Raw genomic sequence first — 25,538 nt, forward strand, 5'->3', positions numbered from 1 at the left:
TAATAAATCTAGTCTTTCATTTTATTTTGATCTTTGCTGTATTTATTTGAAGTCGTGTAGTATGTAGTCCCACTAGCATCAGAGCTCTATTTTATGTCAGTTGTTTTGCCCATCCATCATTACAAAACTTAATTCCGAAACAAGATATCTTCTAAACTACTGGCTGGATTGTGATGGACTACTTCAGATTACATTTTTTGGTGCATGGAGCAGCACAGCCTCTAAGGGCTTGAGCAGGGTTTTTAGACTTACTACATCTTGTATAATTGTTTCTATGTAACTTTTATTTTTTTTAATTTTGTAGCAATGCTTATGGAAACAATAAGGTCCAGTTCATAATGGTTTAGCTTTGCCCATTAATTTCAAATTACTACTTGATTTCAAACAACTAATGATGTCCTTATGTGTACTTTCAGCTAGATTATGTATTAAAGGTGCAGTAAGTGATTTTCTTTTGTTAAAATAAGTGTTAAATAGCTCTATATTTTGATAGTGTTCATTGTTTGTTCAGTAACAGGGGTCTCTCTACGTCTGTCCAGCTCAAAAACATAAAATGCATTTTCAGGGATAGGTTGGGATTTCCAGTCATGAGAGAACTCATACATGATAATAAACAAATGAAATTGGAAGTGATGATACAAAGCATGAGCAGACAAAGACAAACCGGAACACTATAAAATTGTTCAAGCTGATACATGGGTAGGCGGTAGAATACTCTCTCCTCCTCATTGGATGAAATTGGCAACCCACTTGACTAAATGTATTTTCTGTTTATTAAAGAGATGGAGAGATGGAGACACTGTCTCAGTGATTATCTGAATATGGAGTAAAAACATTTCACAAAAAAACCGTTTGTTTTAATCTAAAAAATATCACTATGACAGACTACCTGTAAACATGTATTAACGGTTTATACATGACTTACAAATACTCCATATAGATGTTACAATTATTGAAGGTAGGTATTACATGCTTACAACAACTTTACAGTGTGTTAGAAAGCATTCATGAACTGTTACACTCTTACAAATGCTGTGTGTGTGTGTGTGTGTGTGTGTGTGTGTGTGTGTGTGTGTGTGTGTGTGTGTGTGTGTGTTTGCGCACGCGCGTGCGTGCGACTTGAATGACTGCAAACCTGTTGAATGACCGCCCTGCTGTACTACATCCCTTTTACCCGCGCCTCATTGCGCTCTTTGCAGTAGGTGTGTACGTTTACCTTCCGACACACTCTTCTCAGCCAATAAAAGGCACGCATTTTCAAAACATTGCAATGAGGCAGAGTACTCCCATTGGCTGTACGTGCGTCCATCAAATTGGACCTTCTGCCTAAATAATGAGTACTTTTACTTTTGGTACTTTAACTAAATACCAATACTTTTGTACTTTTACTCAAGTACATTTTGAATTCCGGACTTTTACTTCTATATTGCAGTATTGATACTTTTACTTAAGTAAAACAATTGAGTACTTTTTCCACCACTGAAGAAATGTCAGTTTGTGGATTTGCGTGAAAGCGGTGGCGAGAATTTTTAATAAAGGAAGATAAATATTTAAAAACCTACACATCCCATTGGCAGAGAAACGTGTTCCTGGTCACTTGATTGGTTCGTTCAACCGGGGACAGTCGATAAGGGGCGGAGCCGGGATAGCTTGGCGGCCATATTGAATATTATTGACAGTTCGTTGCTGCTGAGGAAAGCCCAGATTTAAGTTGCTAATTTATGGCAAAGTGTGATGTTCTGGTGCAATTTTCAACCAAAACCGGGACACTAACTAAATCCCACATTTTTTCGTGATGGTTCTTTAGAAGAAAATGGACGCGGACGAAAGACAGCGTAAACTGGACGCTGGAAGAGCCAAGGTCTGTCGCTATATAAACACGTTAGCTATAAGGACGTTAGTTAGCTCATACTCCGCCGAAAACAGCAGACGTACAAGCTCGCAACGCGTCGCGACCGACGCGTTGTGAGCTTGTACGTCTGCTGTTTTCGGCGCGCGGCACCGTCGTACGGTGGATTATAATTTAAGCATACAAGCCCAAGCTAACCAATGGCTAACACTTTAGCCTAACTCTTTGTGGTAGCATTGCATTGTCCAGTCAGTGCCAGGACCCCCCATTGCCTTTCCACACAAACTGTTGCAATGCCAGCTTTGTCCTCTTAAAGTATTGTTGCTTAAGTGCTTATATAGTTAGTTAGAACTAGAAGACTTCTGCTTACTAAAATACTGGTTGTCATTTGAATGTGTTACAAACCGTCTGCCTTATATTTGGGGGTTGGTTTGGATCTAGCCATGGTTCACATGACGCTTGTATGACAGTCATGTTTCAGGGCTAGTTTGGATCAAGACTATCATAGATGTATTTGATCGATTTTAACATAGATAAGAAAGTAAAAGTCAGACTCTATAACATACATATATGATAGTCTTGATCCAAGGCTATAAGTGCAGACCCATTCCCATGAACGTTGTCTCCTCTCATATCAGTTTTCATCTAGTGAACAAGATTATTGTGTCGTCCCGTTTTCATTTGAATAAGGGTTTCTAGTGTTGATAGAATATGTCATTATTTTGTACTTTTTAAACACAGATAGAGTGGACGGCAATCTTCCGTCCTTCTAGATGTGCTTATTCATCATGCATTTGTATTCAAAGTCCCAGACCAACATTTATTATTTGGCCATAATCATTTTAGGTGCTGTTCGTGTTAGTTATGCGTAAACGTTAGTTTCAGCGAACTTCAGACTAAACATCTACAGTTAATATGGCCTGCATTAAAATGTATATACTGTATGAAAAAATATGACCTCTGTGCTGGTGCTATACCTTTTAGTTAACACTTCGAAGTGAACTGGGATTTCACTTTAAGAAGTTTCCCAGACAGTATTCTTAACAATTAGGAGAAAACATCCCTAAACTCTTCTGTTTAGTTTTATGTCTGTATATGACCACTACAATAACAATTGGCATAGTGTTGATAGTGTGTTTCAGTTGAGGTCTTAAATTCCTACTTGTTTCCTAGCTAGGTAACATTAAGCTACATGAGCTGACAGGTGTTGTGGTGTAATATTAGCTTCACTGTTTATCCCATGTGGCATTTTTTTCACCCATCTGAGAAAGGCTGCTGTTGTGGTCACATTACAAAGTGGGTATCATGCATTGGAAATATTAGGAACTTGCAGAGGTGGTGTAGTAGGTAAATGGTGAACTCCCAAGTCCCAACAACCTACCGAACTATAATCGACTACCCGGTTGCATTTAAAACCCATATTGGTCATTGTAAATTCCAGATGTTCTTACACTGTGCACTTGGAATTTGATGGAAAACAGTCAGTCTAGTCAGTGGCACTTATCAGCTGTGGATGCAAATAACTCCAAACCTGTTATTTCCTATGACAGAAAGTTTCCAGCAAGCCACAAAGTCAATCGGTAAGTAAAAAGAGTGGCATTGATCAGCATCAGAGACACTGGCTTCTGTGGGAGGAATGAGTTTGCAGCAATTTAATGTCGTTTTTTGGTTGGTGAATCAGGGTGGTGAATCGGGGCTTTTCTTCCGTTTCCTCTGCTCTTTGGGTTGTGATTGTGGGAAACTTGTGGAGACTAGAGCCTATGCTCCATCAGAAAATGTCTTGCGTTACACAAAGGATCATATCAATGATCCATTGTGTGACCTTAAGTACTAACTATAGGCTACTTTTAAAAAGGCATAGCTGTTAGATTTTCTGAAGCAGTCCTAAGATATGAACGTTTGGGTAACAGTGGGCTGGCTGATGGATTCATGAATTAACTGAATTTACAGAGCTCTGCGAGGTAAATGTATATTGCATATGCATAACACTATAAAATATCCCTATTATAGAAGTAAAAAGAATAAAGTTCGATATCTATTGTGGGTTCATAATTAATAGGCCTATATATTTAAGAAGAGGTTATTTCAATTGGCAACCGTGTGCGTGTGTGCGCCGTCGTGTACAGCTAAAAAGAATCCCCACTACATCCCTGCTTGCCACTGTTTGTATAGAGCACTCTGTCATTCTGTGCAAAGCCCAACAGGTGGTGCAACAAGCCCATTACATTTGGTAAGGCTTAATGGTACACCCATCTTACATGGATGCTGTTGCTATGGCAATACCATGTCATCAGTTGTCTTTTACTATGCTAAGCGCATTAAGAGTGCCTATTCTTAGCCCATATGAAAGCATCCATGTGTGCAACATACAGCATGAAAGGGTAGGCTATTAGGCACATCAGTTTGTTCCTGTCTCACTGTATTAGTATTGTTGAGAGCACAAGGTTGGCACTGGGCAGCATTGCATCCAGTCACATCATGTGACCGTACTCCGCTCTTTCCAGCCAGCGAGACAGAATCTCAACAGTACAGAGGCAGGCTGCCTCAGGCCAAACACTGCTATCTTTGCTGATGTGTATTTCTGGGACTTGATAAGGATGGTAACAAGCGGAGGCGGCAAATGGGGTGAGAGAAGGACAGAAGTGTGGGTGGTGTCACTGGTGGCAAGGAGAGGGATTTGAGATGTCAGGAGTTATCATATTGATAGATAATATAAGTCATGATTGGACAGCTCTAGCCATGAGGTTAAAGATTCTGCTAAAGGTTTGGTGGAAGTATAGACTTGAGTGAAGCAGCAGAGTGGGTCGGATGCACAGGAAATGTAGAGTTTAAAGACGGTGGGCATGTAATCGGAAGATGTAACACTGTTGTGTTGTGATGCACACATGAATCGGACTCATTGCTCAGAGTAATGGTATAATTCCTGAGGTCACGTGGTCTCTCTCAAATCAAATTCAACATTGCACACGTTGATACGGCGCTCGCCACTCCTGCTCTGCCTCCTCCTCTCCATGTGGATGCATCTCTCAGTCTCCACCCTCTGCATGTGAGTCTAGACACTCACCATCTACCTACCCAGAGTTGGTGGATCTCAGTTGTCTTGTGTGCCGTGACAGTAAGAAGAGTGCTCTACTGACTTGAGGATATATATGCATATGATCAGTGGAGCTGGTGGTTTGGCTGGGGCTGTGACACCGATGGCTACTCGATGAGGGAAGGATTGATTTGGGTGGACTGCTAGCAAGGCAGAGAGTCAGTGATTGACTGTCAGAGATTGATTGGAGCGTTTCATGAGGGGTACAGTCAGTGAGTCAGTGTGAACCACTGTAATCTGATTTTAAGCTGCTTAAAGAAGACACAGGCAGAGAGAGGGGGCTGTGATGGATGGAGACCTGGGGGCATAAAGTGGATTTTGTACCAGATTGGGTGAAGCTGAATACTATGCGAAATTCATAGTTGCTGCTCATGGCTTGTTTGCTGTTATTTCTCTTGATCATTAATGAACTTCCTCTCTGATTGGATATTTATGTATTTAATGCTCTGTACGATCATAAAAGAAGCCAAAGGGATGCTCCAAAAACTGCAGATTACCAACTTGCCTTTCTATGATCTGAACTTTGCAGTGGCTTGCAATAATGCAATATGATTGATATGGATTTTCCCTGTGCTTTTTTCTTATTCTTTTTTGCATGTAGCTGATTTTTGAGATTGCAGTGTTTCTGTCTTTGTCCTGATTTTCTCTTATCTACTAACTTTTCCATCGTCTTGAAATATCCTGATTGGAGAACATTAAACACTATAACCTAATTTTGAAGGTTGTGAGACTAAGGTTTTGAATGTGGGATTTCTTGTGGCTTCTTTTTTGCTCAATCATTCTCATGACTCATCAGAGAAGGGACTTCTGAAGATGGTTCTTATACATCATTGGGGAAATCAACACCTGAACTTTTGCTCGCCTAGTTCTTTGAGGAGATGAACGGTGACTATTAGGTCCCTCTGAGCACCACCATGCTGATAGTGTGGTGGTGTTCTGTTGTCCTAACCTACGTGTCCATCTACCTCTCACTCTCCTTCCTGCGCAGCTTGCTAGCTACCGACAAAGGCGGGCGAAAGGTGACGGTGCGGGGGCGCCGAAAAAGACGGCGAAGAGGAAGGGCCAGGCAGTCCCGCAGAATGACTGCTCAACGAAAGACCGACACCTAGAGTCAGCCCCTCCACTATCCAATGACTCAAAGCAGGATAGCAAAATCAACCATGAGGTATGTCACTAGTTTCTGCACATTATGGTGGTTTAGTCAGTATTGGCTGCATGCTAGCAGGCATGCTAGACGTAGCTGACTGCACTACCGCCTAAAGGGATGATATAGTTAGTTTGCCCTTTTCAAAATTCCATATTTATCTTCCTTGGCCTTGGAGTATTCATCGTTCACTATACTTTTCCAATGATGTGTCTCATTCAATGTATTCATTGCATGTTATAACAAGTGGCCTATGGGCCGCTATTCAGTAAACATAAATTGGAGAAATAGGTCAACAAACACAAAGTGCTTGGGGGGCATGTTACCATAGCAACCCGACCAGGATTGTGTGTAGCACTGTTGCTGGCTTTAAAGGGGAAGATGGATCACCCACATTATTTTCAATAGAGGTCGGTAGATCTTAGGATATCTGGAATTGGTGATGACTGCTGACCAATGTAAATTGAAGAGTGTTGATATAGTGTTTATGGGTCAGTTGTTATTGCGTTTCAATCAGTGTACCTTCAAGTTCTACACGTCTGTCTTAACTTACTAGAAATGGACATCTGAATAACACAGATCTAAACAAGTAATAAGAAATTATTTTAGCAATTTATTAACATTATAGTAATAAGAAATTATTTTAGCAATTTATTAACATTAAATAGTAATGGCCTAAATCTATTATTGGAGAACTTGACATACATTATATTGCCAAAGACTTCCAGGAAAGCAGTCCATAAGTCCGAACTGAAAATATCTTGCTCTCATTTAACCCATTAAAACCAGGAAAGCATCTCTGTCATTTTAGATTTTAGCTATATACATATACTGTAGCAACATAAGTTTTACAGAAAACTCTTAGGATTTAGCACAGTAGTTTTAAAAAATAGCAGATGTACAAGCTTACAGCGCGTCACTTCGTGCCGCGCTGTGAGCTTGTATATCTGCTATTTTTGAACATTTTTGAAAAGTCTTGAAAGTATATATATTTTTTTACACAAGTCTTGTCTTCTGGAGGTCCCTGGCACAAAACATTTTCAGATGGGAGTCTGTGGTAAATACATATAATTTTAGGGGTCCTTGGCACAAAAAAGTTTGAGAACTACTGATTTAGAAGGCATTTTTAGAATCGGCCTCAGGTATTAATGGGTTAAAAACTGAGGGATACATTAAGCAGTCCCCAAGTCTGAACAGAAAATATCTTGCTGTCTGTGTTTTATAGGAAACGCAACAGTCTAAGGAGCCAGAGGCTCAGAGCAACGGGGTGCAGAAGGACCTCTCCGGACCGCAGGACCAAAGCCTTTCTCTTGTGGCAGAGTTGGGAGAGGAAGACCTATCTGTGCTCACTGGCAAAGAGCAGCTCAAGGTGAACATTTGAAGCAAAGTATATTAAAATCCATAATTTTCACACTGAAATGTTTTTAAATATCACTCTGATGCCTCTGTAAAATAAAACAGTATATGTGTAAAACGGTATCGTGTTTTCCGATTTTCCGAAAGAGTTGCCTGCCTGGAGTGCATTTTGTGCTGAAAAAGACAAACGTCTGAAATATATGGCAACAGACAGCTCAGCTGACTTTATTTGCGGTCCTAGCGAGTGCAGTATCTTAAGAACGTTAACTATCAATTATTTTCGATTCTCTATTGTTTACTTTTTCAATTAATCGATTAATCTGTTTTACAACGCATTGTGAGCTTGTAGATTGGCTATTTTCTTTTTTATGTTATGACTTTTCTTTTTTGCCTATCATGACATGCCCAAAATAAGGATTAATTATTGACTGATTATTTTTATTAAACTATAGATTTTTTTTACATTTGATTAAATCGATTAGTCCAATTAACTGTTACACCCCTACAGCACGTTAACTGCTTCAAGTTTAAACCCCAGCATCCGTATTGTGGGGAAAGCTTTCGCTGAAAAAGCAGATCGACAAGCTCACAACACGATGCGTTGTGAGCTTGTCGAGCCACTATTTTCAGCAAAAGCTTCCCCCACAATAACAGAAAACTGAAAAATTACTAACATAGAGCCCTGAGGGACTCCGCTCAACCATATGGGGCTTAAGTGGTTAAAGAGCGGCTGCATTCTGAGGGCCTTATCTTCCAATCCTATCCTACTCTTTGAATTCACAACATGCAAATTGGGTCCTTAAACTGGGTTACATATGATGAAATTGATGAAATTATGACCGAAATAAATAAACTAACTAACTAACATATGATGTAGTGGCTGAAGTAGGCTAGCTAGCCTATGAAGTAGGCTAGCTAGATGTGTTTGGACATTTGGATTAATTATTTTTCATGCTTTATTTATCTGCAAGCTCAGGGGACTCCCTGGGACTGTAATTATTGCTGTGTGTAAGTGCATGCTTATGTGTGTCTGCTGGGTTCATTCCACTGGGGGTGTGAAATACTCCTGTTTGCTTTGGTGTGGAAATGAAGCACAGTTGAATGCAATATTATGTATAAAGAAGACATTTAGTGAGAGCCAAACATTTCAGCTTTACAAATGCAGATATGATGATAGAAGCAAAATGGTTACTATTCTTTGTGTTTCTTCTCATTCCCTGTGTTGAGTGAGATGTTCTCTAAACTCAACACCAGGCATGTTGCCTGGTGTTGAATTAGGCATCACCTAGTAAATTCTAAACATCTCAGGGTGTGCAGTGTGGTGCTAAAACATGTATTGTGATGAATATTATCATGATGTCACATGTAACAAGATCATGCTCTCTCCTCATGGCAGAGAAAATGTCTAGCAAGCAATGGCAAATTGTCACTATCACAGCCTGAATCTAGTGTCATATTGCAAGGCAGATTTGCAAAGCCTGCTTCAATTCAGCACAATCTGTCTTGTCAGCAGGGAATGTAGTGTGAGGTGACCAGAATTTCCATGCCATATTTAATGCCATATGGGTCAAGCTCAGATGGTCAATGGCTTTGTTTCTATTGTTTTGGTACTTGACTGTTTTAAGATGGAAATGTTTTCCTATTCACACTGTCTACTGCAACAGAACAAGATGTGTGTGTGAGTGAATAAAACTGACCATGAATATGCTTTTCCACTTGTAGCAGCTGCAGAAGGCTGTGGAGAAACGTAATGAAATCATTGCGAGGCTCAGTTCCAACCTGCAGCATGCTCAGGCAAGCAGAGATCAGTGCCAAAAGGAGACACAGTCACTCGTTGGGCAGATACAGGCCTTACAGAAACAAGCACAGCAGGTATTTGTTTTGTTACACATGCACTTTACCTGGCTAAGTCAACTACATGTCACATTTTAGTTGCAAAGCAGTGCATTAGAGGAGTATATCAATTACCAGTAGAAGCATATATTTTTGTGTGTGTGGACTGGAGGGGTAATTGTAATTTTAATGTGCCAGTTACCAACTTTTAATGGTCACAATGTTTTTGAAACATTTCACTGGTTGCTGGCTGCTACCCATTCCCAATTCAAAACACTGAAGACCTACAAGACAATTAGTATCATGGCTCCGCCTTACCTTCTGGACATGATCCAATCCCACACCCCTTACTGCTCACGTAGACCAGCAAACACGGGATATCTGCCCCCTCGTGTCCCGCTATGACACCCTGGCCAACGTTCCAAGTGACCTAGACTCTTCTCCCACCTGGCTCTCAAGCTGTGGAATGACCTCCCCCTCAGTCAGGAGGACTTCAGAGTCACATCCCATTTTTAGCCTGAAACACACTTACAGCTCACCCCCTGGCACTCCGTATTTCCTTGTATCAATAATACTCGTTGCCTATTTCCATTTCCTTACTGTACTGTACAGGTGTATGTTGGTTACTTGTTCTTATGTTATATGTCTAGTATAGTACATACATAGACATGTTCCCGATTCTGATACCTGAACTTGCGTATCATTCGATGTCCTTGTTGATTGGTTATCGATGACAATCTGCCTATCTCTTTAACACATTCCCTGCCATTGACAGAGATCTCCATCATTTCAAATCCACCCGTTCACCGCCATTGACGGAGATCTCTGTCATTTCATGTGTTTTCACACAGAACCAGGAGATAACGTGATCCAAAGATTTACGGCTCCATTCACTTCCTGGTTAAAGTATTTGGGAAATATTCTGTATCTCGGCGAAACATGCTATTTGTACAATTTGGCATTATTATCCCCGGTAACGCCTCATTAGGGTCTACTCAACAGCTGATCTAAAATCTTATCTCAACTCTTTTTTTTGTTGTTGAACACAGACAAGTGTGGATTTCCTGCGCATCAAAAGCCAATCAGGTACTGAGGTCCCCCGTGGCCAGCCTCAGCCTGGCCACAGCTCCCAGGACACAGCCCTCAACCACAAGGAGCCTACATCAGGGGAACAAGGTGGTGTGACACTCAGCTCCCGGTCGTCAAGCCTGGAGAGCTCCAACACTGACTCTGACACTGAGACGGAAGCTCTTCTGCACAGACTGAGGTCGGAGCTTGAAGAGGAGAGAGAGAACCACCAACATGTGCTTTCTTTTCTGGAGGAAGAGAGAAAAGGAAGAGCGGAAGAGAGAAAAGAAAGGGAGGTGCAGATACAAGACCTCGAGACCCAGCTGAGCCAAGCCCAAACCCGGTGCCATGAGATGCGGCAGTACAAGGAGGAGAAGGAGGTGCTGAACATGGAGGTGCAAGAGCTGAGGGGTAGGCTGCAGGAAGAGGCAGAGAATTCGGCAAGGCGTCTCCAAAGTCTGGACGAGGAGATGAGGAGGCTCAAGGAGGAGCACAGAGAGGAGGCGGAAAGAATTGGGCAGCAGTTGGAGGAGCGAGAAAAACAGCTTGAGGTCACAGGGGCAGAAGAGGTTGGGGTCAAAGCCTCTAAGAATAAGCAGAATCAGGCGAGGGCTCATTCTGCCCGCGGGGAGTCTGATGTGGACGATGAACCTGCAGAGGACGGTCTGAATGGGTCTGTGGACAGAGACCTCCTCATGGAGCGCTACTTGTCCTCTGTACAACCTGCACATTCCTGCTCTGGCTCGACCAATGAGAGCCTGGAAGAGGGCAGTCTCCAGGACAACTCTGCCAACCACAGGTCAGAGGAAAATCTCATTGTAGTTGTGGTGGTGGTTTATGTTTCATACAGCACACATTTCTCTCTTGTCTAAAACGTGTTATCACTTGTATTGTATTAAAGTGGTTAACCATAGCGTGACTTCATATTTATACAAATTCACATTGATATCATGGCTCTAAACCAAATACGGTGGTTCAACTTGTTAAGCACATTGGCAATGCACTATTTCCTATATTAGAATGAAGCACTTGTAGAACTAATTCATCTACAAGGTTAACCGTATACCAGCCCAATCCCTAGTTAATACCTAATGTGTTTATTCCAATAGTTCTGGTCCAGTTAAATTACATAATTAATACAATTATGTCTCTTTGCTGATATTGTTATATCTGTATTACAGTATGTCTACAATTGTGTTATCTATTTTGGTTAACTGTTAAGCACAGTGTAACTATGTATTGACAGGTGTTAAAATATAGCTCATTCTTTTCTTTTTACAGCTTTGAGCTAAACAGTGAACTGTTGGCCGACCAGTCCAACTTCTCCCCTTCGCACTATGTCCGCGAGGAACCCATCAGCCCCCAGCATTTCTCTGGCCTCCTAGACTTCGCGGCGGATTCCCCCGGCAACCCTGATGCCGGTAATTCTGGCCTTCAGTCTCCGTCCCAGTGGTTTAACAACTCCCAGTCCCCATTCGCTGATCAGGAGGAGACAGGCGAGATGTGCGAGCAGTCTGACCTGGAAAAAGAGCTCCTCCATCAACAGTGCACGGAGCTCCGCGAGGAGATGGGCCGCGTCGAGAAGGAGCAGGACGTGCTAAGGGAGGAGGTTACAAAGACCGCAGAGGAGCTGGAGGAGGCCAGGAACAGGTTAGCAAGTTGGTGAATAGTGTGTGTCCTTCTTTATCTTTATATGTGTGTATTTCTATTTACCGCATTGTTGAATCTGAATCATATTGTGGTTAAGCTGAGCTTGTTTGTGCCTAGTGTGTTTGGTGTTTGTTGGAGATGTTTTTAGACTCCTCCACATTTTTTACAGAGTTTAGCTTTCTCACTGAATCCACCTATTTCTCATGTTCCATCTCTTTATTTTTATAATTTGTTTTGTATGCATGTAGGTGGGCCCAGGTAACAGAAGAACTCAGGGAGGCTCTGTGGGAGGTGGAGGAGGAAAAGGAGAAGAGAAGACTGTGCCAGGAACAACTGGAAGATGAAAAAGAAAAGCTAAAACTTGCAGAGGAAGAGGTTTCCTTGAAGAGCCATAAACTAGACAACCTTAAGAACAAACTTAGTGCCTTAAAGGAAGAGAGGGACAGAGAGCAAGCGGAAGGTGGGGTGGGGAGAGAGATGGAGAGGGACACCTCCTTGCTCCTCTGTTCCACCCTCCCTGCGAGCGAGCCGGAGGAGCTGCTGCAGGAGGTGCAGCAGGAGAAGGCTGCGCTCCTGTCCCCCCTGACACAGCAGGAACTGCTGGTGTCTTCTCTGCATGAGGTGAAGCAGGCCTCTGAGGTCCATGCTCTTTTTGGCAATGAGCTACAAGCACCACAGGTAGTCCTCTAATGAGATTTAAGAAGTACTGTCACATAGCAGCTGTCTGTTACTTTGTGCTACAACAAATAAGTATCAGGCAATTTGAATTCATAAAACGGAATTAAAGATAAAAAGCAATTATTTTATGAGCAAAAAAGAAAATGGAATTAACTAATACACCAATTATCTTCTCCCCCTCTCATCATGACCAGGTCATATTAGAGCTAGAAGAGACCAAAGCCAAATACAGAACCACAACCGCCCTTCTGGATGAGAGAACCATTGAGCTGGACGATGCTTTGAAGGAGCTAAACGCCACTCTGCAACGGGTCGACACTGTCCAAAAGCAGCTGGAGGAGAGCCACGGTGCTCTGGAGGAAACGGAGAGGGTGAAGAGTGACCTGGAGTCTCAGCTCCTCTGTCTGAGACAGAACCTGACAAACCTGGAGGAGGCCCAGGGCCACGCCACGCGGAAGGGAGAGGAGCACTGCAGGAAAGAGGAGGAGATGGATGGACAGATGAAGAAAATGGAGGAGGCTATAGAGGAGGAGTTAGAGCAGTTTGAAGAGTTGCTGAAGGCCAAAGATGAGGAGGTGAGATGTGTCATCATCATGTCATTTTTTTTCATAACCAACTTGTTTTAGGTGCCTATGATTTATCTGGTTAATATCAACATTGAAGGTCTCAATATATGCAGTATATGTCTTCATTTATAGAACAGAGAATACTGTAGTGTATTCTGATTGGACGGAGTTTGTGTATTATTCTCAGATAACTGCTTGACTATGGTTCAGAATTAATATGCATAATAAAACATGGCAAAAAATATAACGTTATTTGAGCTAACAATGGCTACAAACTATTGTAAAAAAAACTCATGTGTTATTATAGTAAACTATTGTTAAGCAGTTTCTGAGTCATTAGGTCAGCTTCACTTGCTTGGAGTAGTGATGTTTATTCCAAGGTTGATTGGAAGGTTTCTATTAGAAGAACATATTGCCCCAAAATAAACACTATTTTAATGGTTGGTAAGTGGCCATGGTATAAGCATAATTAACCTCCGCATTAAAAATAATAATATTTATTTTGATTATCACATAGATAGTAGTTGTTATCCCTTACAGTTTTTTCTTTTCTTGCCCCAGTTGGCCGAGGAGCGGGAGAAATGGGAGGTGGAGCGCCAGGAGAAGCAGGAAGAGCTGTTGGGTTTTAAGCATCTCCTGGAGGAGCAGAGGAGGGAAAGGGAGGAGGAGGTCAAGGCTCTCCTGGAGAAACAGCTCCTGGCTGTGGAGGAGGTCTCAGAGAGACTCAGGAGATCTCACCAAGGGGACGTGGATGAACTGAAAGAGAGACACCAGGAGGAGGTGCATTTCACAACGGCAAACATGACACAAGTGTTGTTGAACTGATAATATTGTACAGTCTAAATCCCATCACTGCTATGTTGACTCAAATATAACTCTTTTCCTTGACGTGTTCAGTTAATGTTTTTATTTGCACGTTTGGTTAACAATTTAAATGGCTCTGGCTCATATTCTAACCTTTGTTTTGATATCCTGGTTTCTGTGCAAATCTAGGTATCGGAACACACCAGGCGCTTGGAGAGGGAGCTGTTGGCGCAGAAAGCCTCTCTTGAGGAGGACCAGAGGAGACAGATCAGCCTTATCAAACAGGTAGACTGACTGTCACTAAAGAAAAGGGGAAACGGGAGACACATTGAATACAAACACAGGGCCCAGGATGATTCTTGAGTCTCTGTTCCTTTTTCTCCTTCCTACTTTTATATTCTATCCTTTCCCTCTGCTCCCTCCTCTGCCTCTCTTCTCTTCCTCTCCAGGTCACTGAGCGTGAGCACCAGAGGATGGTGTCTGAGCTTTGTGCCAAACACAGCGAAGAGCTCAGTAAGCTGGAGACAGAGCTCACCTCAGATCTCAGAGAGAGCATGGAGGCTGCCCACCAGGCTGAACTACAGCAGGCTCTGGTAAACAAATGCAACACCTAAAATCACACTAGATTACATTTGATGCACTTTATTGATCCCAGCGTTACAGCGTATACAACAAAGAAAACATACACGTTTATACATTATTTCAGAAGAGAGGGATCTACAATGCAACACTGACTCTGTTTTTGTGTTACTCACTCATTGTATTGTTGTGGTCTTTTAAGTGACCATGCATCTTCCCTCTTTGCTGTGCCCACAGACCCAACAGGCCCTAGAGCTCGACACTGTGCGTCTGAGCCTTACCAACCTCCACGCGTCCCAGCTGGAGCTCTCCCAGGCCAACCTGCAGCGGGAGCGTGAGGCCGCTCTGAACGAGGTCCAGGCTTCCCTCAGGGACAAGTGGGCCCAGGAGAGCGTTGTGCTCCAGGCCCGGCAGCAGTTTGAGCTGGACCGCATCAGAGAGCAGAACCACATTCAGCAAGAAAGGCTTCGAGAGCTGCACCAGCGAGATGTTGGTCAGTATTGAGATGGAGAGAGATTTTAGAGATGGTAGTCACCCAGTCAGCGTTTGGCTTTTTTTGCACTTCTGGGGCACTATCTTTGAGTGGATTGTTCAGCATTTTGGTGAATCAGCCTCCTGAGTTGTTTAAGGTTTATTCAGGAAAATGTAGAGCATGAAGACAGATGCTGCTCTTGGATTCTAAGTGTTGTTGATGTCGGGAGGACTATTTATTTGTATTTTATTGTGGGCTTTTTGTGGTTCTTGTCTGTGTATGTACAGAAGAGCTGAAGCACCAGTGTGAGACTCGTATCTCTCAGGAGAGGGCTTCCATGGAACAGCAGCACGCCAAAGACACACAGGTTAAGACAATAGATTCATTGATGCCATGACCACACTTGTATTCACATCTAATACGTGCAAAATAACTATACTGTTCTTTATTTATTTATTCTCTTCATAATTATATTAATCAGGATGTTAGTCGTTATAACAGCAATACCTCCATACATATTGGTCTTTCTTGCACATTTTACAAATCTAACTATTGGCTCTTTTTTTCATAAATACTATGTATTGCATTCCCTCATTAATGTTCTCTCACTGCTGTTGTTCTCCAGGCTTTGCGGAATGAGTGGGAGGCAGAGAGGTCCCAATCAGATTTACAGACATCCCTCTCACAGATCCAGAGCAACCTCGTTGACACAGAGACAGAACTCATCAACACCCAGGCCTCTCTCTCCAAAACTCAGATAGAGCTGTCAGAGGCCCATGCCTCCTTCAGTCAGACCCAGACAGCACTTACTGAAGCCCAGGCTGCCCTCTCCCAGACCCAGTGTGACCTGCGTGAGTCCCAGGCCAGGCTAAAGGAGAGCCAGTCTTCCACTGAGAAGGAGATCCAGAGACTAGAGGGAGAGCTGAACCAAGCCTTGGCTGACAGAAATGCAGCTGCCTGTGAGTTCCACCTTCTCTCCATTCTCAACCAGCCTTCATTGTTTAGCAAAACATCACAGTAATGCTACAAGTGTTGTGAAACGGAGTATAGAGCACATCTACAATATCATGAGTTTACTGAACTTTGCTGTGAAATCTTCAGTGGTGTCGGTGACATAACTGTGTTCTAGTCTCAATATAGATGGTTTATTGCTTTCAGGTGCTGTAGAGGAACTTGTCTCTAGTCACAAGACAGTGCTGCAGGAGAAAGAGCAACACATATGCCACCTAGAGGAGAAAGAACAGAAACTGCAGCAAGAGGCGAGTGCAACACGTCTCTCAATTCCTTCTCTTTTTCATACACTTGCAAACTGATACCTATAAGTAAAAATCTGTTAAACATTTTTGGATGACACTAATATCCAATACAGTATGCAGAAAATGTACAAGTATGAAATACCGTACTATAAGCCGCAGCAGCTAAATTGAATGTTTGGAACATATATAAGCCGCACTGGACTATAAGCCGCAGGTGTAAAATCCATTGATTTAGGAGGTCCCCTAGTGGCCGTTAGCTGTAAAAATCCATAGATAAGCCGCACCGTTATATAAGCCGCAGGGTCGAAAAATGGGATTTTTTTTTTTTTTTTACGGTACTTATTACCCTTTTTAGCTACACTAAGAATGGTGATCTTGGTAGGTCCATCCACCCACCACATTGGTCCCAAACGGCATATCTTGAAAACTACTATTTGCTGTCCAACTTCATGCTCTGAGGATGACAGCCCCCCCCCCCCCCCCACGTGATTTGGGTGATCCAATGGCCTTTGCACATAAGATATCTAATAAGTGGATGAACCCTACTGATTTTGGTGCCATCATGACCTTTCAGCCAACATGTCCGGATGGGTGTAGGAGCACCATGGCCTCTAGGGGCTCTTGATCTTGTTAATGGGCACAACTTGCTTGACTTACAATTAGTACCGTAAATCTGTATATCTTATAATAATATCTATGTCTATCTCCAGGTGTCTCGTCTCCAAGAGGAACAGACCGTGGGCAAACAGAGCTCAGAACAAGAGGTAGCTCAGATCTGGGCCCAGCTGGAGAGCATGAGGACCAGTCGGCAAGAACTGGGAGGTGAGGGGGCTGAACAAACACACGCACACGCACACGCACACGCACACACTCACACACATAGGCCTATCACAATTATTACATTATCGCCTAATCGTAATTATTTGAAATAATCACAATATTTTGCATAATCGTTTCCATGTTGAGAAAGGTTCATACATTTTTGAAGCATCTTTAAAAATAATGGAAATGGCAGATCTACAAGCTTGAGCTTGTAGATCGGGTATTTCCACAATCTTTTAAAATACTAAATATGCTGTATTTCTGGCCATAATATATTTTTTATTTTTTATTATTGGTATCGGTCATTGTCAGTCATTTCTTTTTTGTATTGTGTATTTACTATTTAAGTTAGTGTCTTAATCTGCCCTGTGCAACCTTTGTTTACAAGGCCTTAAAGCTACACAATTAAATCATTAATCGCAATTATTTGTTTGACAATTAATCGTCAAGTCGTGACGGCCCTACACATTTAATCATTTATTTATGCCCACATAATAGATAAAATACAATGTAGCCAGCACACAAATATTACACGGTACTGTAAAAAATGTAGCCAGCAAATCTTGGACAAATACCCACACACCCTTCAGGGGTACATGTAACGGTGTCTTTGCCATATTTGGTGGCTACCAATAATAGAAGAGATTGCACAGAATTTTGCAAGCCATTTAGCACACACGTGCATACTAAAATGCATGTGCGAAAATTTTTGTATTCTAATCCCAGTACTGTTCGTTATCAAACAGAGCTGAAGGAACAGCTGCTCGCCCGCTCATCTCGTGTTGATGACATTGAACGCCTGAAGACAGAATTTAATGAACAAAGACGACAGATCAGGGAGCAGAATGAGGCTGAGCTGGAGAGCCTGAGGAGGTACGCACACACACACACACACACATTTTATTGTCGTATGCATTAAAAAGCAGTGCCTTCAAAAGCAATGAAAAATGTGTGCTCTCTGGTCAGTAGTAACCATATAAAATATACCATAAAGGTAATTAATGAGCAGTCAATAAAAAGGGCTACTTAGTCGTTACTGGCAGTTACTCAGTCTTAACTGACTGGCTGGGGGTAAAGGTTGTTTATAAAATCAATAGTGTGGTTTTTGACACTACGGTAGCATTTTCCTGGCAGTAATGTAAAACATTGGTCTCAGGGTGAGTGTTGTCCGTGATCTTGCACCATCTTCCTGTAGTGGGTGATATAGATCGCATTTGATTGCAGTAACTCCATACCTATGATTCTAGAAGCCTGCTTAACTATTTTAATCCTCTTTTGATCGTTTTGAGATGTTAAACATCTATTAACAGAGAGAATTGTGTGCACATCCCACGCCTGCATTTAGGCCAGGTGCTGGACATCAAGGGAAGAATGAAGAAGAATAAGAAGAAGAAAGTCCGCACACTGTTCTCAAGCTCCCAAAACAGTTAGTTTTTTTGGAGCTTGAGAACAGTGTGCGGACTTTCTTCTTCTTAACCATGCTATTAAGCCTCCTGAGGATGCTTTCAAAAGTAAAACAGAATGTAATTAGAAACTCTGTAGACGCCCCACACAGTTTTAAGGCAACTGTGGAAGTAAAGTGTTTGCTGAGCTTTCTTTAGTATTGTCAGTAGTATTGCATAAGACAGTTGGACCTGTATTCCTAAGGATTTTGTAATCGGTGGCCATCTCACCATCTGTACCTGTAATAGTTACTGGAGAATGGCTGACATTATACTTCATGAAATCGCTAATCATCTATTTAGTTTTTGCTACACTAAGGGACAAGTTATGTCACATGGTACGCTCTGTATGTATGTATGTATGTATGTATGTATGTATGAATTTGACAATATGGCATACCAGTAGGTATTTGACAATATGGCATACCAGAGGAGGTATTTCTCCCCTCGAGGGGTTCAGGGACGGTGTGCAGGACAAAATAAATTGCATCCTCTAAAGCCCTCTCAGACCGATACTAATTATAATGACTATAAACTTTTGATCTATTATTGCTAAAGAAGCCGGTACATTGTTGCACATGTAGGTTTTAACTAGTCTCTCAACATTTAATTAATACAGAAGTCAGCGACTGGCGTTCAATCATTTAGACATGTTGGTGGTGTTTTCATTTAGACATGTTTCTGGTGTTATTTATACATGTGTTTTTACCAACCTTGTATTTTGATTGGCTAAGTGGCATTCGAATGATTATCTCCTCATAACGGCCCTCAAACTGTATCTCTATAAAAGTATCACTTTGCCTTATTATACCTGTAACCTAGCAACAGCTGCCAACTGTCAGAAACAATGTAATTTTAAATAGCATCAGTTTGCTACAGGCAAAAATGACTTATAATGGCTCAAATCTATTGGCTTTGAACACATTTCTTGTTTTTGATTTAAATTAACCTAAAACTAAAAACACCACAAATGGGTCAAATAAACGGTTTATCCTGCTTACAATTGAGGATGTACTATGTGCTAAAAAGTTAAATTATCATTTTGTCTTCACTGTCTTGACATCAAATCACAATTATCTGTTGGAATCACATTGAGGAACCTGAGGTCACACTACAGTGATATTGGCACTGATGTGATTTAGTTTAGTTTGTCAGTAAATTTTTGGTAACATAGTTAAAATGTAGGTAATACAAAAAAAAGGTTTTTACATTACTGCCAGGAAAATGCTACCATAGCATCAAGAACCACACTATTGATTTTAGAAACAACTTTTACCCCCAGCCAGTCAGTTAGACTGAGTAACTGCCAGTAATGACTAAGTAGCCCTTTTTATTGAACCAAAGATTTAGGTAATACAAAAAAAATAACCACATTTCTGACCAAAAAGGTATGAACTGAAGCCATAGCTTATTACACCTACCTTTTTACAAAAAAAAGAAAAGGTGAAAAACAGTCAAAAATGGAGAGGGGGAAAAAAACGAAACAAAAGAAACGAGGAGACACTTTGCTGTACGTGTTCATGTTTTTTCATAATTATCATCTTATTTTTAAGTAATTTCTTTGAATATGTTTAATGAACTGCACAATTCATTATCTATGGCTTTATGCCTAGCACTGCCTTGTGTATTATTGTTTAATTACACCTTTACAGTGGTAGGAACTATATAAATTCAGTGTGTGCCAGCAAAGTAAGACATATTTAGTCATTTGCTAAGTAAGACACATTTAGTAATTTACTTACATCTGTTTTCACTACCCCTCACCCGGACTAGACGAACCATAAACATAAACACTCAACAGTTTCCTTACTTCCTGGTCCTTCAGGTATTTTGAGCAGCGGCTGCGGACAGCAGAGGAGAACCACAGGGAGGAGATCGCTCTCCTGCAGCTGCGGCTGGTGGAGGGAGCCCTGGAAGAGTCTGTAATCAAGACTGGGGATGCTAGGTATGTCAATGATAGGCCCATGTTTAAGATATACAGTAGAAGACTTTCTTTTTAACACATGTTTGATAGCAGTGATGGTCTCTCTTATAGTTTCACATCCGAAGGCCAGTGTGAAGAGGAGAAAAGCGACATGCTCGCTGAGATAACTCTCAAACTGGAGAAACACAAGGTAATTGCATACGTATTACATAATCTCAGTCATTTGAGCCAGTGTTATGTTTTCTCATTTCTTATTATTAATTATACGTCTATCATACTGCTGTTCTTTTAGGAGGAGATGGACATGTTGCGTCTACAGTTGGAGGAGAGACATTCGGAGGAGCTGGCCAACTTGCGCTCCTCCATGGCTCTGTCCTATAAGGAAGAGCTCCTACAGGTGAGACACACACACAGACACACACACACACACACGTCTATGTTCTGGTTTGTATGTTGAAAATCACTATGGCTTGTCTATTAAGGTGCGCACTGACCTGACGGACCGCTACTACGAAGACCTTCAGGAGCTTAAGACTCGTCATGCACTGGAACTGGAACAGCTCAGAGCCAGACTCTCTGACAGCCATGTCAAAGGTATCGTGCGCACACCTTCATATAAGAGCAATACAGTTTTATGCCTTTTGATGTCAAATTGTTGATGAGAAAATGTATTCTCTCTCACAGACCTCACGCGGGTTCGCCTGGAGGCAGCAAGGCAGGTTGAGGTGAAGAATTTAAGTTTAGCATGCACTGATATGACCTTTTCACCAAATATAAGAATAACATCTCCAGAGGTGAAACATTGAGAACTATGAGATGAGTAGGAGTTGACAGCGATGGTGTTTGACTGTGTTTAGATGGAAGTTGAGCAGAGGATGTGGCGTCATAGCGAGGAGCTTCAGACCAGAATGACCATCATTCAAACCCTGGAGAGCAGACTGTCTGTCCTGAGTAAACAACATGAAGCAGAGCTGCAGAGGAGCACACAGCAGGTACACTCTCCACATACTGGAATTATGAAGGGAAACTCATTAGAGCTACATCACTTAAAGCTTTAAGTACCTACTCAAAACTTGCCTTTTTAGCCTTGCTTTTACAGTACATATTGTTGAAGCAGTTATTACTGTTTAACAATAACAACGGACCGTTTATAAAACCAGGAAAGATAAATCTTTATTTATTCTCCCTATGCATCAGATGGATCAGTTTTATTCTATCATCATTAATACCTACTTTGCAATTTCACTTCATGTAAAGTGCCTTTTGTTTCATTTTAAGATATGAAATGTACTACATTACACATTACGCATTAAATATGTAATGTGGATTTTCTAAATCTCTTATCTTTATTATTTTCACATGGCTATATAGTAGTATCATGTCTTTGCTTACTTACTTACTGCCCTTTATGCCGGCTGGCATGTAGGGCAGCAACAAAGGATCTCCTGCCTGTTCTGGGCCAGCGTCTTTATAGAACCCCAGGTGTGATGCAGGTTCTTCAGCTCTCCCTCCACTGTCCTGCGCCAGGTGTTCTTGGGTCGGCCTCTCTTGCGTTTACCGTCTGGTGTCCAGTGAAGGGCAGTTTGGGTGATGTTGTCCTGCTCCCTACGGATTACATGTCCTATCCATTTCCACCGCCTTCTAATAAGGATGGTAGCCATGTTGTCCTGTTTACACAGGCTAAGAAGGTGTTGGTTGGAGATGGTTTTGGGCCAGAATATTCGTTGTATTTTCTGTAAGCTTTTGGTGTGGAAGGTTGACAGTTTGTAGAGATCACTTTCTGTCGTTCTCCAACATTCAGAACCATAAAGCAGGGTAGACAGGACGCAGCTCTGGTATAGTCTCAGCTTGGTGTTGGTGCTGTACTGGGCCGACTTCCAGACGTTGTTAAGCCTCTGTAAGGTGTTTCTGGCCTTGCTGAGTCTGTTTGTGATGTCTCTGTCTGCACCTCCATCATGACTGACAACGCTGCCTAGGTATGTGAAATGGTCTGTTGTAGGTAGGTTTATTCCATCTATTTGTATTGGTGAGGGGTTTGGGATGTTCAGCATCATCAGCTCTGTCTTCTTCTGGTTGATCTTCAGACCTACTTGTTTTGCAAAGGTGTTCATACGACATGTTTTCTCTTGCAACTGCTGGTGTGTGTGTGAGAGAACAAAGCCAAGTCGTCTGCAAAGTCGAGATCTTCCAATTGTGAGAAGAGAGTCCATCTGATGCCTCTTTGTTTGTCTTCGGTGGTTCTTCTCATCACCCAGTCCATGACCAGGTTGAAGAGCAGTGACGACATAACACAACCTTGCCTCACCCCTGTTTTGACTGCGAAACTGTGTTGACTATTTCCGATTTGGCATGTGAAGTTGTTATAGAAACTCTTGATGAGGAAGACAAGTTGTTTTGGAATCCCATATGCACGTAGTATTCTCCATAAGCTGTCTCTGTGAATACTATCGAAAGCCTTCTCGAAATCCACAAAGTTGATATACAGTTGCCTCTGCCACTCTGTACACTGCTCTATTATGTTGCGGAGGGTGAATATATATATAATACACATCCTGTACCTTTTCGGAACCCTGCTTGTTCCTCTCTAAGCTGTTTGTCTATCGCATCTGATAGTCTTTGTACGATAATCTTGGCAAGGATTTTGCTGGGGATGGACAAAAGGGTGATGCCTCGCCAGTTGTTACAGTTGCTAAGGGCACCTTTCTTGGGGATCTTCACAATTATGCCTTTTGTCCAGTCATCCGGCACCTTCTTCCCCTTCCATATGGCTGTGAAGAGTGGTTTTAAAGCTTTAGCTGCCAGCTCCGGGTCTGCCTTGAACAGCTCAGCATTTAGGCTGTCCTGTCCAGGGGCCTTCCCGTTCTTGAGGGATTTGATGGAGGAGATGATTTCTTCTGTCTCTGGTGGTTCAATCTCAACATCAAGGTCAGCCTCTGCTTCTTGTATATCGGCCTCTAATGTTGGCGGTGGTCTGTTGAGGATTTCGCTGAAGTGTTCTGCCCATCGAGATTCTATTTCTGTTTCAGATGTAAGGAGTCGTCCATGTTTGTCCGTGATCGGCACGTTGGTGTTTCGACGATACTTTCCGCAGATTGTATTGGTGATCCTGTATACAGTCCCCTGTTCCCCTCTTATGGCTGCCTCTTCTGCCTGTTTTACCAGGTCCTCCATGTAGGCCCTCTTATCTGCTCTAACCATCCTCTTAACTTTTCGGTTGGCTTCTCTGTACTGGTCTTTATATCTTTCCTGTAGTCTTTCGGACTTTGTTTCCAAGACTTTTTTTCTTCAGGTCTCTCCTGTTTTCAATGCACTGCCAGGTGTCTGTTGTAATCCAATCCTTATCATGTCTTTGCTTTGTCCAAATCATTTTTTGTTTTTGTCTCTTCTGCCCAGTTTGTACTTTTATATTAATTGTTTGTCCTTGTTTTTTCTTTATCTTATGTTTTTATATAGATATATACGTTTTTGTTTAGTTTTTTGTTAGTTTTTTTTGTTTTTCAATCGGCTAGATATGTCCTTCACTTTGATTCCCTGCAATCTTCTGCAGTTGAAACAGGAGTTTGCTCAGGAGCTGCATGCTCGTCTTGGAGCGGCTAAGGAGGAGGAACAGCAGAGAGTGCAAGTGGAGCTGACCCACAGGAGCCAGGAGAAGGCACGGCAGCTGAGAGAGGAGCTTCAAGAGAAGCAGGAAACAATGAAAGCAGACCTGGAGAGAGGGATGGAAGAGCAGAGGAGACACCTGGAAAGAGAACTGGAGGAGGAGAGGGCAAAATTGAGGTCACTACAGGCTTCACTGGAAAATGATCAGAGTAAGATGCCTTCATAGTCCAGATTATGTAGAACATTGGCAATGCTGTTATAAAATATGGTTTTGTAATTTTTTGTATTGAATTGGTCCATCTCTTTTCTCCTAGGCCCCCAGGTCTTAGCAGTGAAACAGAGGCTGGAGGCTCAGTTGGACAATGAGTTGCGGAAAGCCAAGAGCTGCATGTCTGCTGAGGTGAAGGAGCTTGTTGTTCTCATCCAGGAACAGTGTGAGGAGCGGCTACATCAAGCCCAGGACAGGTGAGGTGTAAAGGTCATTACACACCGGCGATTATGCGAATAATCACTCCGCGAAACTGATGTGGAAGCTTGCATTGACTTTATACGTTTTTTTTTTATAAAACGTATTATTCGCATGAAAAAATCGCCCCCGGTGTGTAAGGACCTTACCTGCTGGAGGGTGGATGTCTTTGGGTATTCATGGAGTTCTTTGATCTAACGAAACAACCTCCCTAAAAAATGTGCAGGGGGTTCAGCCTTTCTTTTCAAACAGAATATTACTATTTGTTTAATTGTTTAACATTAAACTTGCCAACAACAAATGCACATCTCTGATAACGCTGAGTATTTAATACAGTTTTTTATGTGGTTTAACTGTTGTTGTTGTTTTTTATGCGTGTGTCCAGATTCCAAGAAGAGAAGGCACAATTGGAACAGCGTCTGGCCCAGAAGGACAAAGTCTCTCTGGGAGAGCTGAGAGAAAAACACAAGGCTGAGCTGGAACAGCAGAGAACAACTCTAATGAAGAACCATTCAGAAGCGATGGACACACTGTGTACCAAACACAAAGCACAACTAGGTTCACTCAATGCCACGTACAGAGATCAACTTGCAGCTATGGCGATTGAGTTGGACTCCAAGCACAAAGCTGAGCTTGTTTCCTTGGAAGCGACCCTTGTTTCCAAACAAAAGGTGGAGCTCGACCGCCTGCAGGCCATGTTTCAAGAGACTAATCAGGCACAGCTTAAAGCACAAGAGGCGGAGTTAGAACGCAAGCATCAGGAAGAGATGGATGAACTGGAGAGGAGGATGCTGGATAATATGGACACTTTGGAGGCTACCTACCTGAAAGAAGTCCAGGTGAGTAACTGCAAAAAGATGACCCTTTGGTCATTTCTCAGCCTGCCACAAATATGGGTTTATGTCTACAGTATAAGCCATTAATATGATTGAAAC

General features: G+C 42.1%; 1 protein-coding gene across 6 annotated transcripts in view; it reads left to right on the forward strand.

Annotated features, from left to right (window-relative positions):
- Positions 1 to 1,684: 1,684 nt before the first annotated feature.
- The window catches only part of pcnt (pericentrin), a 49,240-nt gene continuing 25,386 nt past the window's right edge, over positions 1,685 to 25,538 (forward strand). For 3 of the 6 annotated variants that reach the window (XM_080415159.1, XM_080415163.1, XM_080415161.1), the window contains exons 1-27: positions 1,685 to 1,861; positions 3,400 to 3,429; positions 5,932 to 6,108; positions 7,313 to 7,456; positions 9,166 to 9,315; positions 10,326 to 11,143; positions 11,626 to 11,994; positions 12,243 to 12,672; positions 12,867 to 13,247; positions 13,800 to 14,018; positions 14,232 to 14,327; positions 14,492 to 14,635; positions 14,859 to 15,114; positions 15,381 to 15,460; positions 15,719 to 16,052; positions 16,252 to 16,352; positions 17,060 to 17,171; positions 17,918 to 18,044; positions 20,439 to 20,558; positions 20,631 to 20,727; positions 20,830 to 20,934; positions 21,020 to 21,131; positions 21,222 to 21,262; positions 21,395 to 21,529; positions 24,085 to 24,346; positions 24,452 to 24,602; positions 24,989 to 25,442. In XM_080415159.1, the coding sequence (XP_080271285.1) occupies positions 1,814 to 1,861; positions 3,400 to 3,429; positions 5,932 to 6,108; positions 7,313 to 7,456; positions 9,166 to 9,315; positions 10,326 to 11,143; positions 11,626 to 11,994; positions 12,243 to 12,672; positions 12,867 to 13,247; positions 13,800 to 14,018; positions 14,232 to 14,327; positions 14,492 to 14,635; positions 14,859 to 15,114; positions 15,381 to 15,460; positions 15,719 to 16,052; positions 16,252 to 16,352; positions 17,060 to 17,171; positions 17,918 to 18,044; positions 20,439 to 20,558; positions 20,631 to 20,727; positions 20,830 to 20,934; positions 21,020 to 21,131; positions 21,222 to 21,262; positions 21,395 to 21,529; positions 24,085 to 24,346; positions 24,452 to 24,602; positions 24,989 to 25,442 (5,493 nt within the window). In that variant the 5' untranslated portion in view covers positions 1,685 to 1,813. The remainder of the gene's footprint in view (positions 1,862 to 3,399; positions 3,430 to 5,931; positions 6,109 to 7,312; positions 7,457 to 9,165; positions 9,316 to 10,325; positions 11,144 to 11,625; positions 11,995 to 12,242; positions 12,673 to 12,866; positions 13,248 to 13,799; positions 14,019 to 14,231; positions 14,328 to 14,491; positions 14,636 to 14,858; positions 15,115 to 15,380; positions 15,461 to 15,718; positions 16,053 to 16,251; positions 16,353 to 17,059; positions 17,172 to 17,917; positions 18,045 to 20,438; positions 20,559 to 20,630; positions 20,728 to 20,829; positions 20,935 to 21,019; positions 21,132 to 21,221; positions 21,263 to 21,394; positions 21,530 to 24,084; positions 24,347 to 24,451; positions 24,603 to 24,988; positions 25,443 to 25,538) is intronic. The other 3 variants (XM_080415160.1, XM_080415162.1, XM_080415164.1) reach the window with 3 other exon arrangements.

This window comes from Gymnoscopelus braueri (genome assembly GCF_963280865.1).
Source record: "Gymnoscopelus braueri genome assembly, chromosome: 19".
Taxonomy (NCBI): domain Eukaryota; kingdom Metazoa; phylum Chordata; class Actinopteri; order Myctophiformes; family Myctophidae; genus Gymnoscopelus; species Gymnoscopelus braueri.